Source organism: Musca domestica, unplaced genomic scaffold (genome assembly GCF_030504385.1).
Source record: "Musca domestica strain aabys unplaced genomic scaffold, Musca_domestica.polishedcontigs.V.1.1 13, whole genome shotgun sequence".
Lineage (NCBI taxonomy): Eukaryota > Metazoa > Arthropoda > Insecta > Diptera > Muscidae > Musca > Musca domestica.
This window is the reverse complement of record NW_026712172.1, coordinates 13,233,901-13,255,589: the sequence shown is the minus strand read 5'-3', so window position 1 is coordinate 13,255,589 and position 21,689 is coordinate 13,233,901. Positions and strand designations below refer to the sequence as shown.

The window sequence follows — 21,689 nt, the reverse complement described above, 5'->3', positions numbered from 1 at the left end:
AAGGCTAAGGGTATCAATCTGTCGGCAAAACCGACTGATACTCTTTAACTTGTTTGCAGAGATTTTGATGACAGATTTTTCCTTTATGATATCGAAACAAATTGTAAAGCTAATCGATTCTTGCAGATTCTGGTACAAAGCATTTATTTGTTTAGATTTCAGCCGTTTCGTTTATACAAATTACACTGTCATCCATGGAAAATCACCTTCTCTTTTTTCCCCATTTTGTAATGGAATTTATGGTTTGCTTTTTTGCCAAAAAACCTACACACACACACACACTTACAAGCTGACATTGAAACTTCGAAATGTTTCTGCAAATGAGTAATTTGAATTACCTACCAAACAGCCCAAGTGCTGCTAGCCTTGCTGTTAGAACGCCTATTTGCCCAGACGCCATGTTAAGGTCACAGATAAGTGGCCAAGTCTTGAAAGTTTTGGAAAAGTAAATCAAAAAAAAACTTAAGTAGGCAATTATTATAACGAACTGCGATGAATAAATGGATAAATTGCTGATATACTTTGAGTATTCAATGGCTTCAAACAAAGCAGACGAATTGGAAACTGTGAACATTTAGTTTAGAAAAAATTATGCCAATGAAGTTAGGTCAGACACGTCTTGTGGATATGTTTCTATGTAATTGACTAGAATTGTGACACCTTTAAACTTTCTGTCAAAAATTATTTGAAAAATAGTAAAGTCCTTTGCAGAATATTGAAGTTCTTCGAAAAATATGTTAAAAGTTGTAAAGTCCTTGGGAAAATATTTAAAAATATGAAGTCCTGCAGAACAAGTTTTGTGATCCTTGAGACATATTATAACAAGTAAAAAATCATTAAGTTCGGCCGGGCCAAACTTTTAATACCCTCCACCTTAGGGTAAAGGAAACATTAGAAGAAATGTGGCAAAAACCATCAAAATACCAAATATCGGGAGGTACCGTTATATGGAGGCTATATCAAATCATGGACCTATACGTACAATGTTTTGCCAATGGAGCTAGAACCCATTATGACTACAAATACCAATTTTCACACAAATCTGTGAAAAAATGTGGCAAAAATCATCAAATTACCGAATGTCGGGAGGTACCGTTATATGGGGGCTATACCAAAACGTGGACCTATAATTACAATGACCCGCCACACGAACTGGGACCCATTATGATCTACAACTACCAATTTTCAGAGTAATTCTTGAGAAAATGTGTCAAAAATCATCAAAATACCGAATATAGGGAGGTACCGTTATATGGGGTCTATATCGAAACGTGGACCTATACATACAATGTTCCGCCACACGAACTAGAACCCATTATGACCCACAAATACCAATTTTTAGACAAATCAGTGAAAAAATGTGGCAAAATCCATCAAAATACCAAATATTGGGAGGTACCATTATATGCGGGCTATACCAAATCATGGACCCATACATGCAATGTTTCGCCACCGGAGCTGGAACCCATTATGACCAACAAATACCAATTTTTAGACAAATCCGTGAAAAAATGTGGCAAAAAAATTAAAATACCAAATATCGGGAGGTACCTTTATATGGGGGCTATACCAAAACGTGGACCCATACATGCAATGTTTTGCCACACGCACAGGGACCCATTATGACATACAAATACCAATTTTCAGACAAATCCGTGAAAAAATGTGGCGTAAATAATCAAAATACCGAATATCGGGAGATACCGTTATATGGGGACTATACCAGTACGTGAACCGATATATCTCATTTTGAATACCAACCATCCTAGACGCAATACAAATAGCTCTGCTAAATTTTGGCGCTGTACGTCAAATAATGTGGGCTGTATCGTATTTTCAACAGACATACGGACATCGTTAAATCGACTTAGAATTTTATGCTGATTATGAACATATATACATTATGGGGTCCACGACGAATATTTAAGGATGTTACAAACGGAATGACAAAGTTAATATACTCTCCTTTCCAAGGTGGAGGGTATAAAAAAGTAAGTCCTCTAAAAACACGATCGAATTCAAGCAAAACGTGAATCACACTCGAATTGAAGCGGGAAGTAAAAAAAGAAGTCGAATATACTCTACTTTTCGATGTCGCTCGAATAGGAGGGAGCTGTATATGTATTAACAAAACATATGATAGTGATGTTTTTGTAACGGGTACACATGTTTTTATTTGATTTCTGTAAGCTGTAAAAAAGCTGTAATTTCGGCCGGTTCGATCTTTGAATACACTCCACCATTTGGAACGATTTTTCTGTTTAAATGTTAAAAATACCGAATGTAGCCGTTATATTAGGGTCCATAGAATGACGTGGACCTGCATAGGCAACTTTTGTCATAAACCATTACAATATTACTAAGCGAAACTTGAAATTCCGTGAATAATGTAGCTAAAAACCATCAAAATTCCAAATATAGCGAGGTACTATTATATTGGGGCTATACGAAGACGTGGACTTGCAAGGACAATCTCCTGTCATAGGCTTTAACATCCGTTAGGAACTTCAAATACCAAATTTGAAACAATTCCGTTGAATAATGTCGCTAAAAGCAGCAAAGCACCGAATATCGGGAGGTACCGTTATATGGGGGCTATACCAAAACGTGGACCTACATCACCCATTTTCAATGCCAAAAGTCCTCCAGACACAATACACATTTGAGTAAAATTGTATCAACCTACTTCATTTCGTTCGGAAGCTAGAGAGTTTTCCACAGACGGATAGACGGACGGACACCGCCACATCGACATAGAATTTTATGCTGATGAAGAATATATATTCTACTTTGTGGGGTCTAATGTGTATAGTTCGAGGTGTTACAAATGGAATGACAAACTTATTTTACCCTCTATACTATGGTGGATGGTATAAAAATTTGGCTACCATCGCGGATTTTAACCAAATGCCTTCTGGAGTGAGTGGTGTAGATGGACTCCGAGGATGACATTTATATTGTAATTGTTGGTGGCATCTGTGAAAGTATTAATGCTGCTCAGATCTACCTGATCTGACTTCTTGTTCTAGGGGTTATATCTTATAGTGTTGGACCTTCCTCTCTAGATTGCGTATGTACTTCCTGACACGCCAGGGAGGAGAATGGTTGGATGACTTCCACGGAAGCACTGCAACGAAGCGACCTTCGCCTACTCATGTAGATGGTCCACTGGTGTCACGAAGTAGCACCCTTTTGGAGTTCTCAGTATAGTATGACGACAGATCAGGATATTCTTGCTCTGCGTGGCGCTTGTATTCGCAAACCACACTGGTTTGGAACAAGGTCCTACTTTTCATTTTGTTGCAAATAGCTGTCGCTAAAGCGGATAATTTGAAAATCCTGTCGAATCCTACCCCTAGGATCTTGGGGTAGTTCGTGGTCGGAATTAAATTTCGCTCCAACTGCACATTCAGCTGTGTTCGTTTTTCAGCAAACCGTGTGGTAAAGAGTGTCGCCGTTGACTCAGTGGCGGATATTTGCATATTTCTCTCGTTGTAGTAGGCGGCAAGCTCCGCGAGTTAGTTACACATATGTCAACCACATGACCCGACGCCATGTAAAATCATTCGCATACGTTACGATCTCTATACCGTCTAGAGAGCAAGGAATTCCGGAAAGGTAGATGTTCTGGAGATATCAGCCCACCTTGGGCAACCCCTGTTTTACTCTAGAAGGTTCGGATTTCTTGCTACGGGATTCCAGGTACGACTGACGTCCACACATGTATTTGATTATACAACGTTTCAAACTTGGCCGGATGGTAGTTATCTCTATATTCTGAAACAGTGTGGCGTGGTTGACCGTATCAAACGCCTTTAATAGGTTTAGGACTAACAACCCTGTTCTGTAACACAGCTTGTTCTGGCTTAATCCTCGACTGATATGTGTGAATATGGCCGGGCAATGCGGTTGTGATACTATGTTGTGTACGGAATACGTGTTGATGGTTGCAACTGGATAGCTTCCTCTGACGCTGGAGAGGAGTAAAGCCTAAAGAATCCTTGCTTGTGGCATGTATGATTCGACTTTGTTGACATCCATGCCTGGCTTCAGAGAGATTCTGCCCATTTTCTAGACTTCAGAAAAGTAGTGGGTGGCTGGCGACAGGTTGAGAACTTTTGGCGGGAACTCGACTCAGTTTGGCTTCCGAACGAAATGAAGTAGGAATGTGATTGTTGGGATGCATTTGAAGTCCGTAGCATTTTTGGTATTGAAAATCGGCTATATAGGTTCGTCTTCTGTTTTTCAAATTTAATCATTCGGCCCTACCATGTAATTATTGCCCCATTGTCCCATTGGTAGGACCAGATATTCGGAATTTTTAAATGTAAACTGCATTTTTAAACGGGCTAGTTTAATTTGTTGTAAGTTCCTTCCTGGAGGAGGTTATTAAAGATTCGGCCCGAACGAACTTAAGTACCTGTTTACTTGTTCCTTTGTAACTTTGTGAGTCAATTGTTTATCAATGGCTTCTCTTGTCTCAATAGGAGGTATTTTCCCTCTTAAAAAATTTGCAAGTTCCTTGAGAATAGCAGGTCTTTACAGTATTCAACAATCCAATCTTGATTCTGATTTCATCTAACAAAGATTGGCCCCCAACCATCGGTAGCTTATTTCCGGCATTGGCATTGTAGAGGTATGTAATCTTCGCAATATGTATGTAAATGACACCAGAGTCTCGGTTCACCTGAACTTAACGTTTATTTGTTGTTTATTTACTTCTTATCGGAATCTCATTGAACACATCTATTAATCTCCAACCGATGTTGACTTTTGCCAAAAAAAAGAAACAATAGTTTAATTACTTTTTCATGTTAATCCTACCGCGAAACCTTTTAATGTTACAAACACAAACAACGGCATAACTATATGTTTGTGTGTTATCATAACCTTCAACTGGCGGGTGTGTTAAATTTATCATCGGGTTCACAACACCCCGAAATATTTGCCTGAGACACCTCCTGTATGGGCCGACTACATTGAAGGTGATATTAACTTAATAGGTTTTATTGATTTTTTATACCCTCCACCATAGTAGGGAGGGTATATTAAGTTTGTCATTCCGTTTGTAACACCTCGAAATATACATTTTAGACCCCACAAAGTATATATATTCTTGATCAGCATAAAATTCTATGTCCATTTAGCGATATCCGCCCGTCCATCCCGTCTGTAGAAATCACTCTTGCTTCCGAACGAGTTGAAGTAGATTGATAAAATTTTACTTAAATGTATATTATGTCTGCAGGACTTTTGGTATTGAAAATGGGCCATGTAGGTCCACGTTTTGTTATAACCCCCAAATAACGTTATCTCCCGATATTCGGTATTTTTGTGATTTAAGCGGCATTATTTACCGGAAATGTTTCAAATTTAGTATTTAAAGTTCGTTATCGATACTACAGCCTAAAACAAAAAATTGTCTGTGCTGGTCCACGTCTTCCTATAGCCGCCATATAACGGTACCTCCCAATATTCGATATTTTCGTGATTTTAGCGACATTAATCACCGGAATTGTTTCAAATTTGGTATTTGGAGTTCGTAATGGACGCTACAGCCTATGACAGGAGATTGTCTGTGCAAGTCCACGTCTTCGTATAGCCCTCATGTACTAGTACCTCCCGATATTTGGTATTTTGATGATTTTAGCGACATTATTCACCGGAATTGTTTTAAATTTGGCATTTGAAGTTCGTAATGGATACTTCAGCCTAAGACAGAAAATTGTCTGTGCAGGTCCATGTCTTCCTATAGGCCCCATACAACGGTTCCTCCGGATATTCGGTATGTTGAAGATTTTAGCGACATTATTCACCAGAATTGTTTCAAATTTGGTATTTGAAGTTCGTAATGGATACTACAGTCTAAGACAGAAAATTGTCTGTGCAGGTCCACGTCTTCGTATAGCCCCCATATAACGGTACCTCCCGATATTTGGTATTTTGATGATTTTAGCGACATTATTCACCGGAATTGTTTCAAATTTGGTATTTGAGGTTCGTAATACAGCCTATGAGAGAAAATTGTCTATACAGGTTCACGTCTTCGTATAGCCCCCATATATCGGTACCTCCCGATATTCGGTATTTTGATGATTTTAGCGACATTATTCACCGGAATTGTTTCAAATTTGGTATTTGAAGTTCATAATGGATACTACAGCCTATGACAGAAAATTGTCTATGCAGGTCCACGTCTTCGTATAGTCTCTTATAATGGTAACTCCCTATTTTCGGTATAAAAACCGGATACCAGTACCGTTGGACTATTGTGTCTGGAGTATTTTGGAAAGCAAGGTTGCAACTAAAAAATACCAAAGTGTCGATCACCTCAAGCAAGCGCTTCGCCGAGAATGGGCCAAAATATCGCAGAGCAACATTCGGGCAGCGTGTGACGGTTTCATTTGCCGTTTGAAGGCCATAATTCGTGCCAAAGCTGATCAATTCGAACAAATCAAAACGTATTCTAAATTTTGATGCTATTTCCAACATTTGTTGCTTTCATTCAAGAAAATTAAAAAAATCTAAAAATAATGGCGTTTGACTTTGTTGTAGTTTTTTATCTCATCCTGTATACACTTTGTTATGTCTAAAATTATTATTTCGATAAATTGAAAACGGAATGACGAATTTAATATATCCTCCATACTATGAATGTTGAAGGGTATAAAGAAATGTACACAAATCTTTTGCCCAAAAAAAAAATAAATTTAAATGTTTCTCCAAATTTTTATTTCCCATCCCTGTCATTGAATTGGAAAAATGAAAAAACACTTTTTTTTTTTTGTGGCTTAGCTTTGCTTGAACAACAATTGATACTATCTTTTTCAGTGCAATTTTTTTTGTTTTGTTTTGTTTTCATTTTCAATTTAATTGGTCAAATATTTATTTGAGCATTTAATAACATTTACTTTGAAATTCATCATCATTTTCGTTTCGTTTTTTCGTTCATTTTGGTGTTTACATTGGGTCTATTTACGACGTACGACGTACGGCGGCGCCGGTGGACGACTATGGCATGCTTTATTTGCAATCAAATGTTAATTAAACTAAACCGCCACACAAAGCCTCCTTCGCCTTTACCTTTACTTTCTGTATCACCATCCACTCACCCGGTGGGATTAGTATTTTTTTTTTTTTTTTTTTTTTTTTTTTGTTATCTTTGGGGTAATATTTTTCTAAAAAAAAAAAAATATTTTAAAAAATAAAATATTCAAACAAAATTTATTGGTTAAATAAACCTATTCTTTGGGCGCTAAATTTTGTTTAAATAGTTTTTTTTTTTTCATATATTTTGCCGCCCAATAGAGAAGTCACCTCTGTTTGTCATGGCTTGCCGCCTTGTGTTGGTCCAAAAGACTTTTTGAACCTTATCAGCATTAAGGGTTATCACCTGTTTCCTACTTGCCAAAAAAAAAGTATAAACATTTATTTTCATGCCAATATTATATGATTTTCCATGAAATCCCTTATTGGAATGATTTCACATTAATTGCAATAAGTCACAGTTGCTTTCAACGCTGTTATAATGTAAATGTGAAAATATTGTTTATTATAATTCCGCCTCTTATCAAATATGTGTAAAAAACAAACAACAGATAATAAATATGCACTTGCCGCGAACAAATGACAAATTGTACAAGTCCATAAATATCAGAGTCAAATGAAAACAGACTAAGTTTGAAAATAAATTTAAAACAACTGAAAAAGGTGTAAGTTCGGCCTTGTCGATCTTTGAATCGCTACATCATTTGGAACGATTTTGGCATTTAAAAAAAAAATCAAAAAAAAATAAAATCCGTTAAAAATTCTGTTAAATTTTTAAAAATACCGTATAAAGCCGTTATATTAGAGTCTATACGATGACGGGGATATTTAAAAGCGAAACTTGAATAAAAAAATTCGGTGAATAATGTCACTAACATCATCAAAATACCGAATATCGGGAGGTATCTTTATAAGGGGGCTGTACGAAGACGTGGACCTGCACCGACAATTTTCGGTCTCATACTGTACTGTCCATTACGAACTTCAAATACCAAATTTGAAAGAATTCCGGTGAAAAATATCGCTAAAATCATCAAAATACCGAATATCGGGAGGTATCGTTATATAGGGGCTATACGAAGACGTAGACCTGCACAGACATTTTTCTGTCTTATGCTGTAGTATTCATTACGAACTTCAAATACCAAATTTGAAACAATTCCGGTGAATAATGTCGCTAAAATCATCAAAATATCGAATATGGGGAGGTACCCTTATATGGGGGGTAGACGACGACGTAAGTGGACCTGCACAAACAATTTTCTGCTTAGGCTGTAGTATTTATTATGAACTTCAACTACCAAATTTAAAACAATTCCGGTGAATAATGTGGCTAAAATCATCAAAATACCGAATATCGGGAGGTACCGTTATATGGGGGCTATACGAAGACGTGGACCTACATGACCCATTTTCAATACTAAAAGTCCTGCAGACAAAATACAGATTTGAGTAAAATTTTATCAATCTACTTCATTTCGTTCAGAAGCTACAGTGATTTCCACAGACGGATAGACGGGCGGACATCGCTATATCGACATAGAATTTTTAGCTGATCAAGAATATATATACTTTGTGGGGTCTAAAATGTCCATCCATCCAACCACTCTCATCAAAAAGTAAAATTCTCCCTGCAAGGCTTTCTACTGGCAACCAGACATTTACCGCTCCCATCAAAGAGCAGAAATCTCTTAAGAAACCCTTTATCCAGCATCTTGGCCCTTTTGAAGGCTGGCGCCCCAAGGAACATGACTAACATGGATTTTCTCTTTATATCATCTCAGACGAAGGTTGAAACCACGAGGTCGTTTAAAGGAAAGCCATTGTGATGGGGTTTCCGCCTACACTTGTTGGGTCAATCCCAAAATGACTGACATCCTTTGATAACTTTACTTAGTTTTCCTGGGCCCTGGTATGAGGGCAAGTGCCAGCATGACCAACAGACTGGGATAACATCTGTCTCTTTGAATGTGCTCTCTCGGAAGATCGTAACCGTTTTACATGGCTGTAGATCAGATGAAGGCTTCTACTCTTTGGAAACCCTTTTAACCGGCTACCTGTCACTTGTGAAGGCTAGCGCCCCAACGATGCTTTCTTAGGATTCTCTTTATAAGACCTTTTACCTCGGCAATCAATGACTACCATGGATTTGCTCTTTGGTCGCAATTTGCAAAGAATTAAAAACGAGGTCATTTAGAGGAAAGCCACTGCTACTTTTGTTAACTCTCAAAATTGCTGAAATCATCCTTGCGAAGCTTTTTGCCGGACCAGTGGTATGTGTACAGGTGCCAGCTTGACCAACAGACTGGGCATATAGCTGTTCCTTTGAATTGAATGTGCTCTCTCAAAATACTGCTGGCCTCCTTGGAAGCCACACTCTGATTTTTCAATCTATGTTGTAGTTGTAGCAGCTCATACGGGTTCTGCCTCTAAATCCAGTCTCAAAAAGAATGCAGCCTGTACAGGTTAGGTCCTCAACGGGACTGGAATTAAGTAAGTAGGTTGAGCTGGACAGCAAAATAGGTGCAGCGTGTCATCATATACGTTTGACCCTCATTTCATGCTCAGTATTCCCGGTAATTTGTTAAATGAATTGCCTTTGGGTTCGGCGCCATAAGTATACCTGTTTCCTAGGGTCTTTAAGGGCTCGGCTTTAAATTGCTAATCTTGGACAATCTCTTTTCGGACCAAGATTCTTTACCGTAGTCGTGACACTACCAGTATCTGTTGGGTTTACGGTCATGATGATCTAATGATGTACATTTTCGACCTTATCCATTTTATTGCTACAGAGGTTGTCCACAAGGTTTGGTATCTAAAAAGGAAAGCCGCAATCTCCGCTTATTAAAAATTTTGATCTTTCATTTTTTGTCGGTAATCCTTCCTCGATATTTTTATAACGTCATCAGAATTTTTTGTTAAGCCAAGAGACGTTCTTCTTTTCAATCTTTTTCCTTTTCCTATTAACACGCTTCTTTCACTTTGCCTCTTTCAGGAAGAACTACAAGCCGAAGCGGTTGCTGTGGGTGCTATACTATCCGATTATCAACGGGTTCGGGTGGAAAATGTTTGCAGTCGCCTAAATTTGGTATCACTAGCCTATCTATGGAGGAGAGATCAGACTGAACTGCTACAGGAAATGATTGATTGTCAAGTACATGCCATATTAATAAAGGTGAGACTAGCGATAATTCCTCCCTTACCTTTTTTTAATCAGCAATTCATCCTCCCATTCTGTTCTTTCTTTCCTGATTACAGGTAGCAACCTTAGGTTTAGTTCCTGATCGTCATTTAGGGAAATCTCTAAGAGAGATACAACCACATTTATTGAAAATGCGTGATAAATACGGTTTGAATGTGTGCGGTGAGGGTGGTGAATATGAGACCTTCACCCTGGACTGTCCATTGTTCAAACAACGCATTGTAGTGTAAGTTTTGTTGAGGTTGTCCATTGGCATAAATTGCTAATTTTGATTTTTTTTTTTTGTAGTGAAGATGTCCAAACTGTTATTAGCTCGGCCGACCCGATATGCCCTGTCGGCTACATCAATTTCACCAAACTATCGCTACAACCCAAAGAACCACAACAGAGCTGTGATGTATTTGTGAAAAAATCTCTGGACTATATAAGTGACCTCAATGAATCGACATACAGTGACCTCAGCGATCCCGATCTCAGTGAAACTGAGCTGGAGCTAATCGAAAAGGAGACACGCATGCGTGAATCTTTGAGTCAAAATGAATTGATATCGCGCAGTAATTCATTTGGTCGACATCTGGCCACCTCATCATCACCCATACCGATTGTGACGAAGAGCGCAAGCGTTGACGAACAGACACCGTCTGCGTTGCTCTCCTCGTCGGCTGCTCTGTGCGCTGCCTCATTACAGGCGGGCAGTTTTGGCCCGCCACGACCGTTGGGTAGTAGCACAGCAGCAGTTTGTGGCAGTTTGTCATTGGCCATCTCGTCCATGGCACTAACGACCACAGGCGGTTTGGCGGGTGGTAATGCGGGTAGCGGTATGTCATCATTGACTGGCGGTATTGGTGGTGGCGGTCTATTGGGCACCCAGCCACCGAGTCCACTGAAATATGAAAGAGAATTCCGTCCACTTAATAATCGACCAATGGTTACGATAAATAGTAAAGGTTGGATGTGGGTGGCTGGCATACAGGGTGAGTTGGATTTCTTGCTATTGAAGATGCTTAAAATGTAGATAAAAACTTAAATAGATAAATATTCGGCATTACTTATGTATAACCTCATGACATTTGTGGGGACATTACAGGGTGAGATAAAAAAACTGCAACAAAGTCAAACGAGATAATTTTTACCTGAAATATGTCGAAAATAGCATCAAATTTTAGAATAAGTTTAGATTTGTTCGAATTGCTTACCTCTGGCACGAATTATGGCCTTCAAACGGCCAATGAACCGTCACACGCTGCCCGAATGTTGATCTGCGGTCTTGCTTTCCAAAATACTCCAGATACAATAGTCCAACGGATCGGTATCCGGTGTTTTTGGTGGCCATTGTGTGCTAGAAACCAAGCGAGGAAACTCATTTCGTAACCATTCTTGGGTGGCGCGTGCTGAGTGCGGCCAAAATGTTTGCGTGCCCAAGGCTTTAATACATCCTTCAGAATATTTTCGCGATAATATTCAGTATATATTCTGATACCATGGTCAATTAATACGAGCAGAGAGCGACCATCGGCTGTTATGGCGGCCCATACCATCACCATGGCCGACGCTTGAGTTCTGGGGGCCAACCGAAGGTGCACATTTTCAGCTGACCTCTTTGGTATTTTTTTTTTTTTTTTTTTTTTGTTTACAAACTGCTGGACAACGAATCTTTTCTCATAGGAGATAACCAAATTCGGCGGTTCACCACTTTCGGCCAATCGAAGCCACTTTTTAGCTCTTTTGAGTCTATTTTCTTCCTGTTGCGGTGTAAGTACTTGCACTTTTTGGAATTTCAATGGCTTTACCCCGAGCTCATTTTTCAATACTTGCCGAATGGAATATTGCGATATGTTCAGCTCACGAGCCATATTTTGGCCACTGCGACACGGGTTTCGATCAAGTCGCTTCCTTACTTTTCGAACCATTTCTGCTGATGTTGCTGTTTTTTCCCTTCCGTCAACTTCCTTGACTTCGGGGTACGCTACCAGTATCACGGCCATGTGGCTCCAGTGTGGTCTGCGAATATTAGTGCTACGCAGTGGAAGCACATCCAGACCTGCCAGAGCGCTGTCCTGAAAACTGCGGCAGGGTGCCTTCTCATGACACCAGTGGACCATCTACATGAGGAGGTGAAAGTCCTTCCCTTACGTCAGCATAATCACATACTTTCGTTGCAGTACCTGCTGGGTGTTACCGTGAGAGTCACCCCAACCATCATATGGTGGATAAATCTCCCCCACCCTGGCGTGTCAGAAAGAACATACCCGATCTAGAGAGGGAGGTCCAACGCTATTAGAGAGAACCTCTAGATCAAGAGGCCTATCAGGCAGGTCTGAGTTTCATTCATACCGATGCAGTCGCGGATGCTATCAGCAGACATAAAATTAATGCCGTCCTCGGAGTCCACCTCCCATCCATTGCAGCTGAAGAACACCAGCTGCCTAGACAAACCAGGGTAGTTTTGGCGCAATTACGTTCAGGATGTTGTAGTCGCCTCAATCCGCATTGAGCACGAATTGATGAAGATATGCGTGACGCCTGCCCCTCGTGTGATACAGGCCCGCACAATATGCTGCACCTCTTTAATTGCACAGCCAAACATACCCAACTCACTCCAGAAGATCTCTGCCTACAACCCATTAAAATAGCCGAATTTCTAAACCTTGAGCTGGAACCAGATTAGCAGAAAGCAAACACTTACATGTACTACTGCTACAACAACAACAACCAGTATCACGGCAACGAGCGATGCTACGAGACACAAACGATTTATTCACATTTAAATGCTGGAGTGCTCTAACGATAGCCATTTGTGGTTTTCCAGCCAAATATAAAGAAATCACACTATCACGCTTGAATTCCATCGCGAATAACTTTCTTTTCCGGAAAATTCTCATCAAAATGCTTTTGTTCGCTTGTAAACAATATAATAAAAGTCATTGGAATAATTTTAACAGCTGTCGTACGAGTGGCTTAAAAATGACAGCAGTCTGAAGTTGTTTACAGTTTTTTTTTATCTCACCCTGTGTATTCCGTCTTCGAACTTGACCCCTGTTTGAAATCTGTATGAAGTCGTGTCTGGATTTGTCTGGATTTGTAAACATAGGTGTGCAAAAATTTGAAAAAAAATCTGAAACACTTGTTAAGCCATGTTTTCAAATGTTGAGTCATTGTGAAATATGTGTCGCAAAGACTGGGCAGGTGCAGCCCATTTTCAGACTTTGAGTTTATTAAAAATATTAGAAATTTAAAAATTTTGGACTTATTACGATACCAATTTCGAGAGCTATTGTTCTCACAAGCAAGTGGACCAGTGAAAAAGTCCAAATTCATTTTGACATTTTGACCATGGCCAATTAACTATGGCCATATGACTAAAAATGCGTTTGTTGTATAACATTTCTACCTCGAATCCGAATCGGAGCTGGATGTAGGGAATCTCAGATTAATGATCCGATAGCATAGCGATTGACTAGATTTAACCTTGTGGATCTTCTCTACACTACCATACTTCTCCATTCATGCGATACTAATTTTCCCACATCATTTTCCACGCCTCTTTACAGGTTGTGCACCCACTCTCGAAGAAGGCATGCAAATTGCCATTGACTCCCTACGTTCCTTGGCCATAGAACACAATTATGAAATTACTAATTATTGCTATATAACACTCTATGTGCGTTCCATTGGTGAATATCAAATCCTGAATCGTATTTACGGACAAGCTGTAAATTTCCAAAATCCACCAACGCGTGTATGTGTCGAGTGTCCATTGCCCGAAGAATGTCATGTTATTATAGAGGCGATTGCTTTCAAATCGCCACAGCGGCGTCGAGCCACCATCTCCATACAGGAGTCCGAGGGTGGCGCCCCATCCGTCGATGATATTATGAGCACCAGTTGTAGCAGCAGTACAAACGATGACCTTTGTAAACGTCATACAATGCATGTCCAAAGTATATCGCACTGGGCACCAGCCAACATTGGGCCATACAGTCAATCCACCAAGGTAATGAAACAATTGTACATGGGTCCTTTGTTTTTTTATTTTCATTTTCATTTGCTTTTCTCCATGTTTTTTGGTTTGCAGATTGGCGAGATTACCTATATTTCTGGTCAAATTGCTCTAGTACCTGGCAGTATGACAATCATTGAGGGTGGCATCCGTCCTCAATGTAAACTAACTCTACGCCATATCTCACGTATTGCCAAGGCAATGAATGCCCAGGGTCAGCTACGTGATGTGGTACATGGCATCTGTTTTGTTACTCATCCGGCGTTTATAACCGAAGCCCGACGCCAATGGGAGCGACGTACAACAAATGCCATAATGGATTATATTGTGGTGCCAGCATTGCCACGTGAGGCATTAGTCGAATGGCAGGTGTGGGCCCATACCCACAATGATCGTTTTGAATGTAAGAATGAACTTTTGTGTGCGAAATTCCAAAGGATAATGGAGATTTTTTATTATTTCTTCTTTCCAGATGAAGAGACCGGTTGCTCAATTAGTGATTATACGATATCGATACGAAGACGTTGGAATTATGAAAATAATTGCGCTGCTATTGTTTGTTATGTATCAACAGGTGAGATTTATTTGAAGCTATAGCAATTATGGATACTTTTTCAATACAGGATGTAGAGTGGGATTTTGTTGCAATTTTACCCCAATTTTAAAATAACATGAGAACTTTTCCAAATTTCTTTTAAGTTTCCGGTACAAGATATGTAACTTCTCTATGCTCCTTGTGGATGATTTATAAATGATAGGATTACTTTGTGGATTACGAATTGACCACTAGCCCACCAGTGGAGTCGCTAGTGGTCATCCGGTAAAATCCGTCGACAGGATCGACTTTAACCTTTCTATTAGTTTGTTTCTCACTATCCTTACGAGACGAACTGTTGTACCGTTTGCGTCGTCACCATTTTTGTTTCGCCTTGGGTTGCTGCCCCTAAGTTGAGAGCATACACTTCACAGCCACTGGTTGAAAGGGGGCTCCAGGTTTAGAAATTCGGCTACTTTAATGGGCTGTAGCCAGAGATCTTCTTGAGTGAGTTGAGTAGGTTTGGCTGCGCAATTAAAGGGTGCAGTGTATTGTGCGGGCCTGTATCACACGCCGGACAGGCATGACGCACATCTTCATCAAATCGTGCCCAATACGAATTGAGATGACTACACCATCCTGGACGCAATTGTGCCAAAACTACCCTGGTTTGTCTAGGTAGCTGACGTTCTTCAGCTGCAACGGATGGGGGTGGACTCCGAGGACGGCATTCATTTTATAACTGCTATAGCATCCGCGACTGCATCGGTATGAATGCCACTCAGACCTGCCTGATAGGATTCTTGATCTAGAGGTTCTTTCTTGTAGCGTTGTGAACTTGGTCGCCCTCGAGGCTTCTTTCTTCGACGAGATTGGCTAGACTTTAATAATTTGTCTTTTATGTGTCATTTTTTGTGAAGAACTGAGGCCTATGTACCGTGACGAAGACTCGGTAACTAAACCTCATATTTTTTAGTCGTCCAGGTATTAACGAAGCTCCTGTAAACCTATAACACAACATGATAAGGGGGTCCTTCTTATGTGGGAGCCTGCACAGAGTTTTGGCTTTTTTAGGGTCGCCAAAACTTTGCCTTGTCAATTTATAGATCAGTGGTACTCGGGTATTTAAACCGAAACTCTCTTCCAGACCCATTGATTGTCCGCCATTTCAAAGCTACCCAATATATCTACTAGGCTTTCCACTATCCGCAAGCTGTGGACGCATCCGAGGACCATCTCTTCTTTAAAATCTGAACCAAGTTCGGAGTACCGATGAACATCAGACACGTAGACCGAAAAATTGCAAGTTGAAAGTGGGATACAAGTAGCCGCCAAATTCGTAGGGAAAATTAGGGTTCGTTTATACGAGTAAGAACAAAATACGAATTCGCAATGGACCCGCAGACAATATACAGGGTGAGATGAAAAAACTGTAACCAAATTCAGACTGCTATCATTTCAAAGCCACTCGTCCGACAGCTGTTAAAATTATTCCAGTGACATCTCATTATATTGTTTACAAGCTTACAAGCGTAAAATTTTTTGTAACACTGTCTGCTGCAGAATCGCAGTAACAGTAAAATGATATTTCAAATTCGAAAGGCTTTGAAAGATTCTTTTTATACCCTCCACCATAGTATGGAGGGTTTATTAAGTTTGTCATTCCGTTTGTAACACCTCGAAATATACATTTTAGACCCCACAAAGAATATATTCTTGATAAGCATGTCGATTTACCGATGTCCGTCCGTCTATCCGTCTGCCCTTCGTGGAAATCACTCTAGCTTCCGAACGAAATGAAGTAGGTGGATAAAATTGTACTCAAATGTGTATTATGTTTGCAGGACTTTTGGTATTGAAAATGGGCTATGTAGGTCCCCGTTTTGGTATAGGCCCCATATAACGGTACCTCCCGATATTCGGTGCGTTGTAGATTTTAGCGACATTATTCACCGGAATTGTGTCAATTTTGGTATTTGAAGTTCGTAATGGATACTACAGCCTAAGACAGAAAATTTGCTGTGCAGGTCCACGTCTTCGTATAGACCCCATATTACGGTATCTCCCGATATTCGGTATTTAGATGATTTTAGCGACATTGTTCACCGGAATTGTTTCAAATTTGGTATTTGATGTTCGTAATGGATACTACAGCCTATGACAGAAGATTGTCTGTGCAGGTCCACGTCTTCGTATAGCCCTCATATAACTGTACCTCCCGATATTCGTCACTTTGAGGATTTTAGCGGCATTATTCACCGGAATTGTTTCAAATTTGGTATTTGAAGTTCGTAATGGATACTACAGCCTATGGCAGAAAATTGTCTGAGAAGGTCCACGTCTTTGTATAGCCCCCATATAACGGTATCTTCCGATATTCGGTATTTTGATGATTTTAGCGACATTATTCACCGGAATTGTGTCAATTTTGGTATTTGAAGTTCCTAATGGATACTACAGCTTAAGACAGAAAATTTGCTGTGCGGGTCCACGTCTTCGTATAGCCCCCATATAAAGGTACCTCCCGATATTCGGTATTTTGATGATTTTAGCGACATTATTTACCAGAATAGTTTCAAATCTGGTATTTGAAGTTCGTAATGGATACTACAGCCTATGGCAGAAGATTGCCTGTGGAGGTCCAGGTCTTCATATAGCCCCCATATAACGGTATCTCCCGATATTCGGTATTTTGATGATTTTAGCGACATTATTCACCGGTTTTCTAAGTTTCGATTTTAACAGAAATTTTAACGCATTTTATTGTTTTAGAATTGCCAATTTCCTTCTAAATAGGGGGTATTCTAAGTTCGGCCCGGCCGAACTTACAGCTTTTTACTTGTTTTTTTTTTATTGTACTCACATATCTAACGTTCCTTTGTTTTTCCTCCATTTCAGGTATGGCCTCCTCGACCACCCAATTGACACAATTATCCGATGATGTCCTAACTAGCCATTGTCGTTTGGCACAAAATTTAACTGGGGAAAATGTTGAAGATATTGTTACCTATGTTGTTAATCGTCTGCTCAAAGACTATCCGTTGGCCAAGAGCAATGAAAATCTAAATGTCCAAACAAATGCATCGACAACAACGCTGAATAATGGTTCACCGATAAATGCTGCCGGCAGTAGTCCAACAATTGCTGTGCCAGCCATACACCTGAAAGTGTTCTATCAAGTGACGGCAACGCCATCTATTGATTTGCTCTTGACGACATTGAATGATTTTCGTGATAAATATCATAAAACGGCCAATATAGCTTTTACTGTTATACCAGCATGCAGTTTAAACAATTTCAGTACTTTCCTGTCCATTTGTGGTGTGCGACATGAATGAGGAGATAATTTTTAATAACAAAATAAATGATTGAATGAATGAATGGTTGAGCCATTAAACAAAACAAAAAAAAAATGGAAACAAAATTAGAACCAGCAGCAGCAACATTGTTGGAATTACGAAACAAGTCTCTTTGTTACAATTTTTTATTATCATTATTATTAAATTATTATTGTTTTTTGTTTGTAATTTTTAATAGCACCTAAGAAATGATAAGAAATTGTTTTTGTTTATTTTGTTGCTTTTTTGGACCAAACGTAAGAAGAAAGAAAAGAAAACTTTAAAAATATGAAAACAAACAAAAACCTAGGTTATGCTGAGGACTTGAACATGTTTCAAATAAAATAAAAAAATGAAAAAAATTGATGAAAAAAAATAAAAATCACATTTTGATATAAAATTTATTAAGTTGCTTTTTTATGTATACATAAAATAGATATTTTTGTAATTTTTTCCTTAAGAACCTAACTACTTAACAATTTACAATTTTCTCTACAAAGTTTTTTTTAGACCAAAACAACTTTTATTTGCTTTATTTTATAAAAATAAAAGATAAAGCAAATATTTTGTAAACACAAAAGAAAAATATTAAATTATTGGCTTAAAAAAAGAAAACAACTACCAAACTACTCAAAATATATAGCAAGCGTGTGTGCGTGCGCAAATAAGTACTCCTGATCAAAAAAACAAACATACTTTCCAAGATTGTACTTCAAAACGATATTATTATCTATTACTATACATAATAACCCCATGCATGTAATTCTAATTACATAGATTCTTAAAAATCTTAACACCAAACACACCATACCAACAATACATATATACAACAATACAAATACATATATTTTTGTGCTGCACTTTAATAATGTACACCCTTCTCTCTAATCTCTTAAGGCTATTCAAAATTGAAATTTTGTGAGAAAAAAATCAATTTACATATATTAAAATATATCCTTCTTTTTTTTACAAAACTCACCTGATGACATTGGATTACATAACATACAAATTCACAAATATTGTATAGTTTGTAAGTCCAATCCAAATGAAAGCAACCAGCTAAGATGAAACAAACGCAAAAGAACTTTAATTGTTATAAAAATAATAAAAAAAACTATCTTACTTATTTTGTAGTGTCTACTAATTTTTCCAAAATCGGGTGTATAGATAGAAAGAAAATCTACTGAATTAGCTGCCATTTTTGGTTTAGAGGGGTAAGAACTCCCAAAAAAAATAATTATGCAAATGATTTCGTAATGAAACTTTTCTCCATACATACTATGGAGGGTATATTAAGTTCGTCATTCCGTTTGTAACTCATCGAAATAATAATTTTAGAACCAACAAAGTATGTATACATATTCTTGATCAGCATAAAATTCTAAGACGATTTAGGCCTGTCCGTCTGTGGAAATCACTATAGTTTCCAAACGAATTGAAGTAGATTGATAAAATTTTACTCAAATGTATATTATGTCTGCAGGACTTTTGGTATTGAAAATGGGCCATGTAAATCCACGTCTTCGTATAGCCCCCATATAACTGTACCTCCCGATACTCAGTATTTTGATGCTTTTAGCGACAATATTCATCGGAATTGTTTCAAATTTGGTATTTGTAGTTCGTAATGGATGCTACAGCCTATGACAGAAGATTGTCTGTGCAGGTCCACTTCGTCGTATAGCCCCCATATGACGGTATCTCCCGATATTCGGCATTTTCACGATTTTAGCGACATTATTCACCGAAATTGTTTCAAATTTGGTATTTGAAGTTCGTAATGGATCCTACAGTCTGAGTAAGAAAATTGTCTGTGCAGGTCCACGTCTTCTTATAGTCCCCATATAACGGTACCACCCGATATTTAGTATTTCGATGATTTTAGCTATATTTTTCACCGATTTTTTTTAAAGTTTCGCATTTGAATATTGTAATGGCTTATGACAAAAGTTACCTATGCAGGTCCATGTCGCCGTATAGACCCTAAAACAACTACATTCGGATTTTTTTAGTATTTGAACAGAATTTTTAACGGATTTTATTGTTTTTAATAATTGACAAGTTCGTTCGAAATGGTGGAGGGTATAAAAATGTTGGCCCGGTCGAACTTAGCTACTTTTTTACTTGTTAAGTTTTCGATTAATCAGCTTTTATTTGTTATTTTGATGTTCTCAAAGAGTAAATAACGTGTTCATGATTCTCCTATTTTTATGTGGCATTTTTAGAAACTACAAAAGTGCTGGTATTACCCTTGACCGACTGATAAATAATCCACTCGGAGATTTAACAAAAAAAAATCAGAAACAAAAATTGATATTATCAGCGTTGCTTACTCTCCACCAAATTTCTTTTGCTTTTAAATTAAGAACAAAATAGTGTTAAATCATTATTTATGCAAATATTTTTTATCCATTTGCTTTATAAATTATTTTGGCCAACAATTAAATGGAATCGTAAAATGTAAAGAAAAACTGAATTTTAATTTTCTCTTTTGAGCAGGGCTGTATTATGAAAGATTAAAGAGAATTTAAAAGTGTACTGCGTTATCGACTCGGAAATGCTCTTTGTGTTTGTTGTTTTATCGATGATGCGTGAAATAACGGAAGTGATGTTCATTATGCTATGGTCTCCTGCTATGGATATTATCACAGAGAGATTGAAAAAGAGTGTGAGAACGTAAGAAAAAGGGTGCAGTAAATACCAATATACATGTCATTACTAAGCCACTCGTCCGACAGCTGTTAAAATTATTCCAGTGACAGATCATTATATTGTTTACAAGTGTACAAAAGCATTTTGGTGAGAATTTTCCAAAAATAAAAGGTTATTCATGATGGAATTCAAGCGTGGTAGTGCAATATCATTATATTTGGCTGGAAAACCACAAGTGGCTATCGTTAGAGCACTCCAGCATATAAATGTGAATAAATCTTTCGCGTCGCAGTGGCTCGTGAGCTGAACATATCACAATATTTCATTCGGCAAATATTGAAAAATGAGCTTGGGGTAAAGCCATTGATATTGTAAAAAGTGCAAGAACTTACACCGTAACAGAAAGAATATAGACTCAAAAGGGCTAAGGAGTTGTTTCGCTTGGTCGAAAGTGGTGAACTACCGAATTTCGTTGTCCAGCAGTTTGTAAACAAATAAAATGATCGTGTTTATTGGCCAAAGAGGTCAGCTGAAAATGTGCACCTTCGGTTGGCCACCAGAACTCAAGCGCCGGTCATAGTGATGATGTGGGCCGCCACAACAGCCGATGGTCGTTCTCCGCTCGTATTAATAGACCATGGCATCAGTATAAATGCCGAATATTATCACGAAAATATTCTGGAGGGTGTATTAAAGCCTTGGGCACACACACATTTTGGCCACAGACCTTGGACATTCCAACAGGACTCAGCAACATAGCACTTACCACGCGTCACCCAAGAACGGTTACAAAATGAGGTTTATCGCTTCATTTCCAGCGCACAAGGGCCACCAAAATCTCCGGATACCAATCCGGTGAACTATTGTGTTTCGAGTATTTTGGAAAGCATGGTTGGCACTAAAAACTACCAAAGT

At 38.5% G+C, this 21,689-nt stretch overlaps 1 protein-coding gene across 4 annotated transcripts in view; it reads left to right on the top strand.

Annotated features, from left to right (window-relative positions):
* Window positions 1-18,526, top strand: part of LOC101887741 (uncharacterized) — a 51,697-nt gene extending 33,171 nt beyond the window's left edge. For all 4 annotated transcript variants that reach the window (XM_020036992.2, XM_005184237.4, XM_059118635.1 and 1 more), the window contains exons 4-10: window positions 10,043-10,222; window positions 10,306-10,475; window positions 10,538-11,223; window positions 13,801-14,243; window positions 14,325-14,652; window positions 14,722-14,823; window positions 17,683-18,526. In XM_020036992.2, coding sequence (XP_019892551.2) covers window positions 10,043-10,222; window positions 10,306-10,475; window positions 10,538-11,223; window positions 13,801-14,243; window positions 14,325-14,652; window positions 14,722-14,823; window positions 17,683-18,122 — 2,349 coding nt within the window. In that variant the 3' untranslated portion in view covers window positions 18,123-18,526. The remainder of the gene's footprint in view (window positions 1-10,042; window positions 10,223-10,305; window positions 10,476-10,537; window positions 11,224-13,800; window positions 14,244-14,324; window positions 14,653-14,721; window positions 14,824-17,682) is intronic.
* The last annotated feature ends 3,163 nt before the right edge of the window (window positions 18,527-21,689 follow it).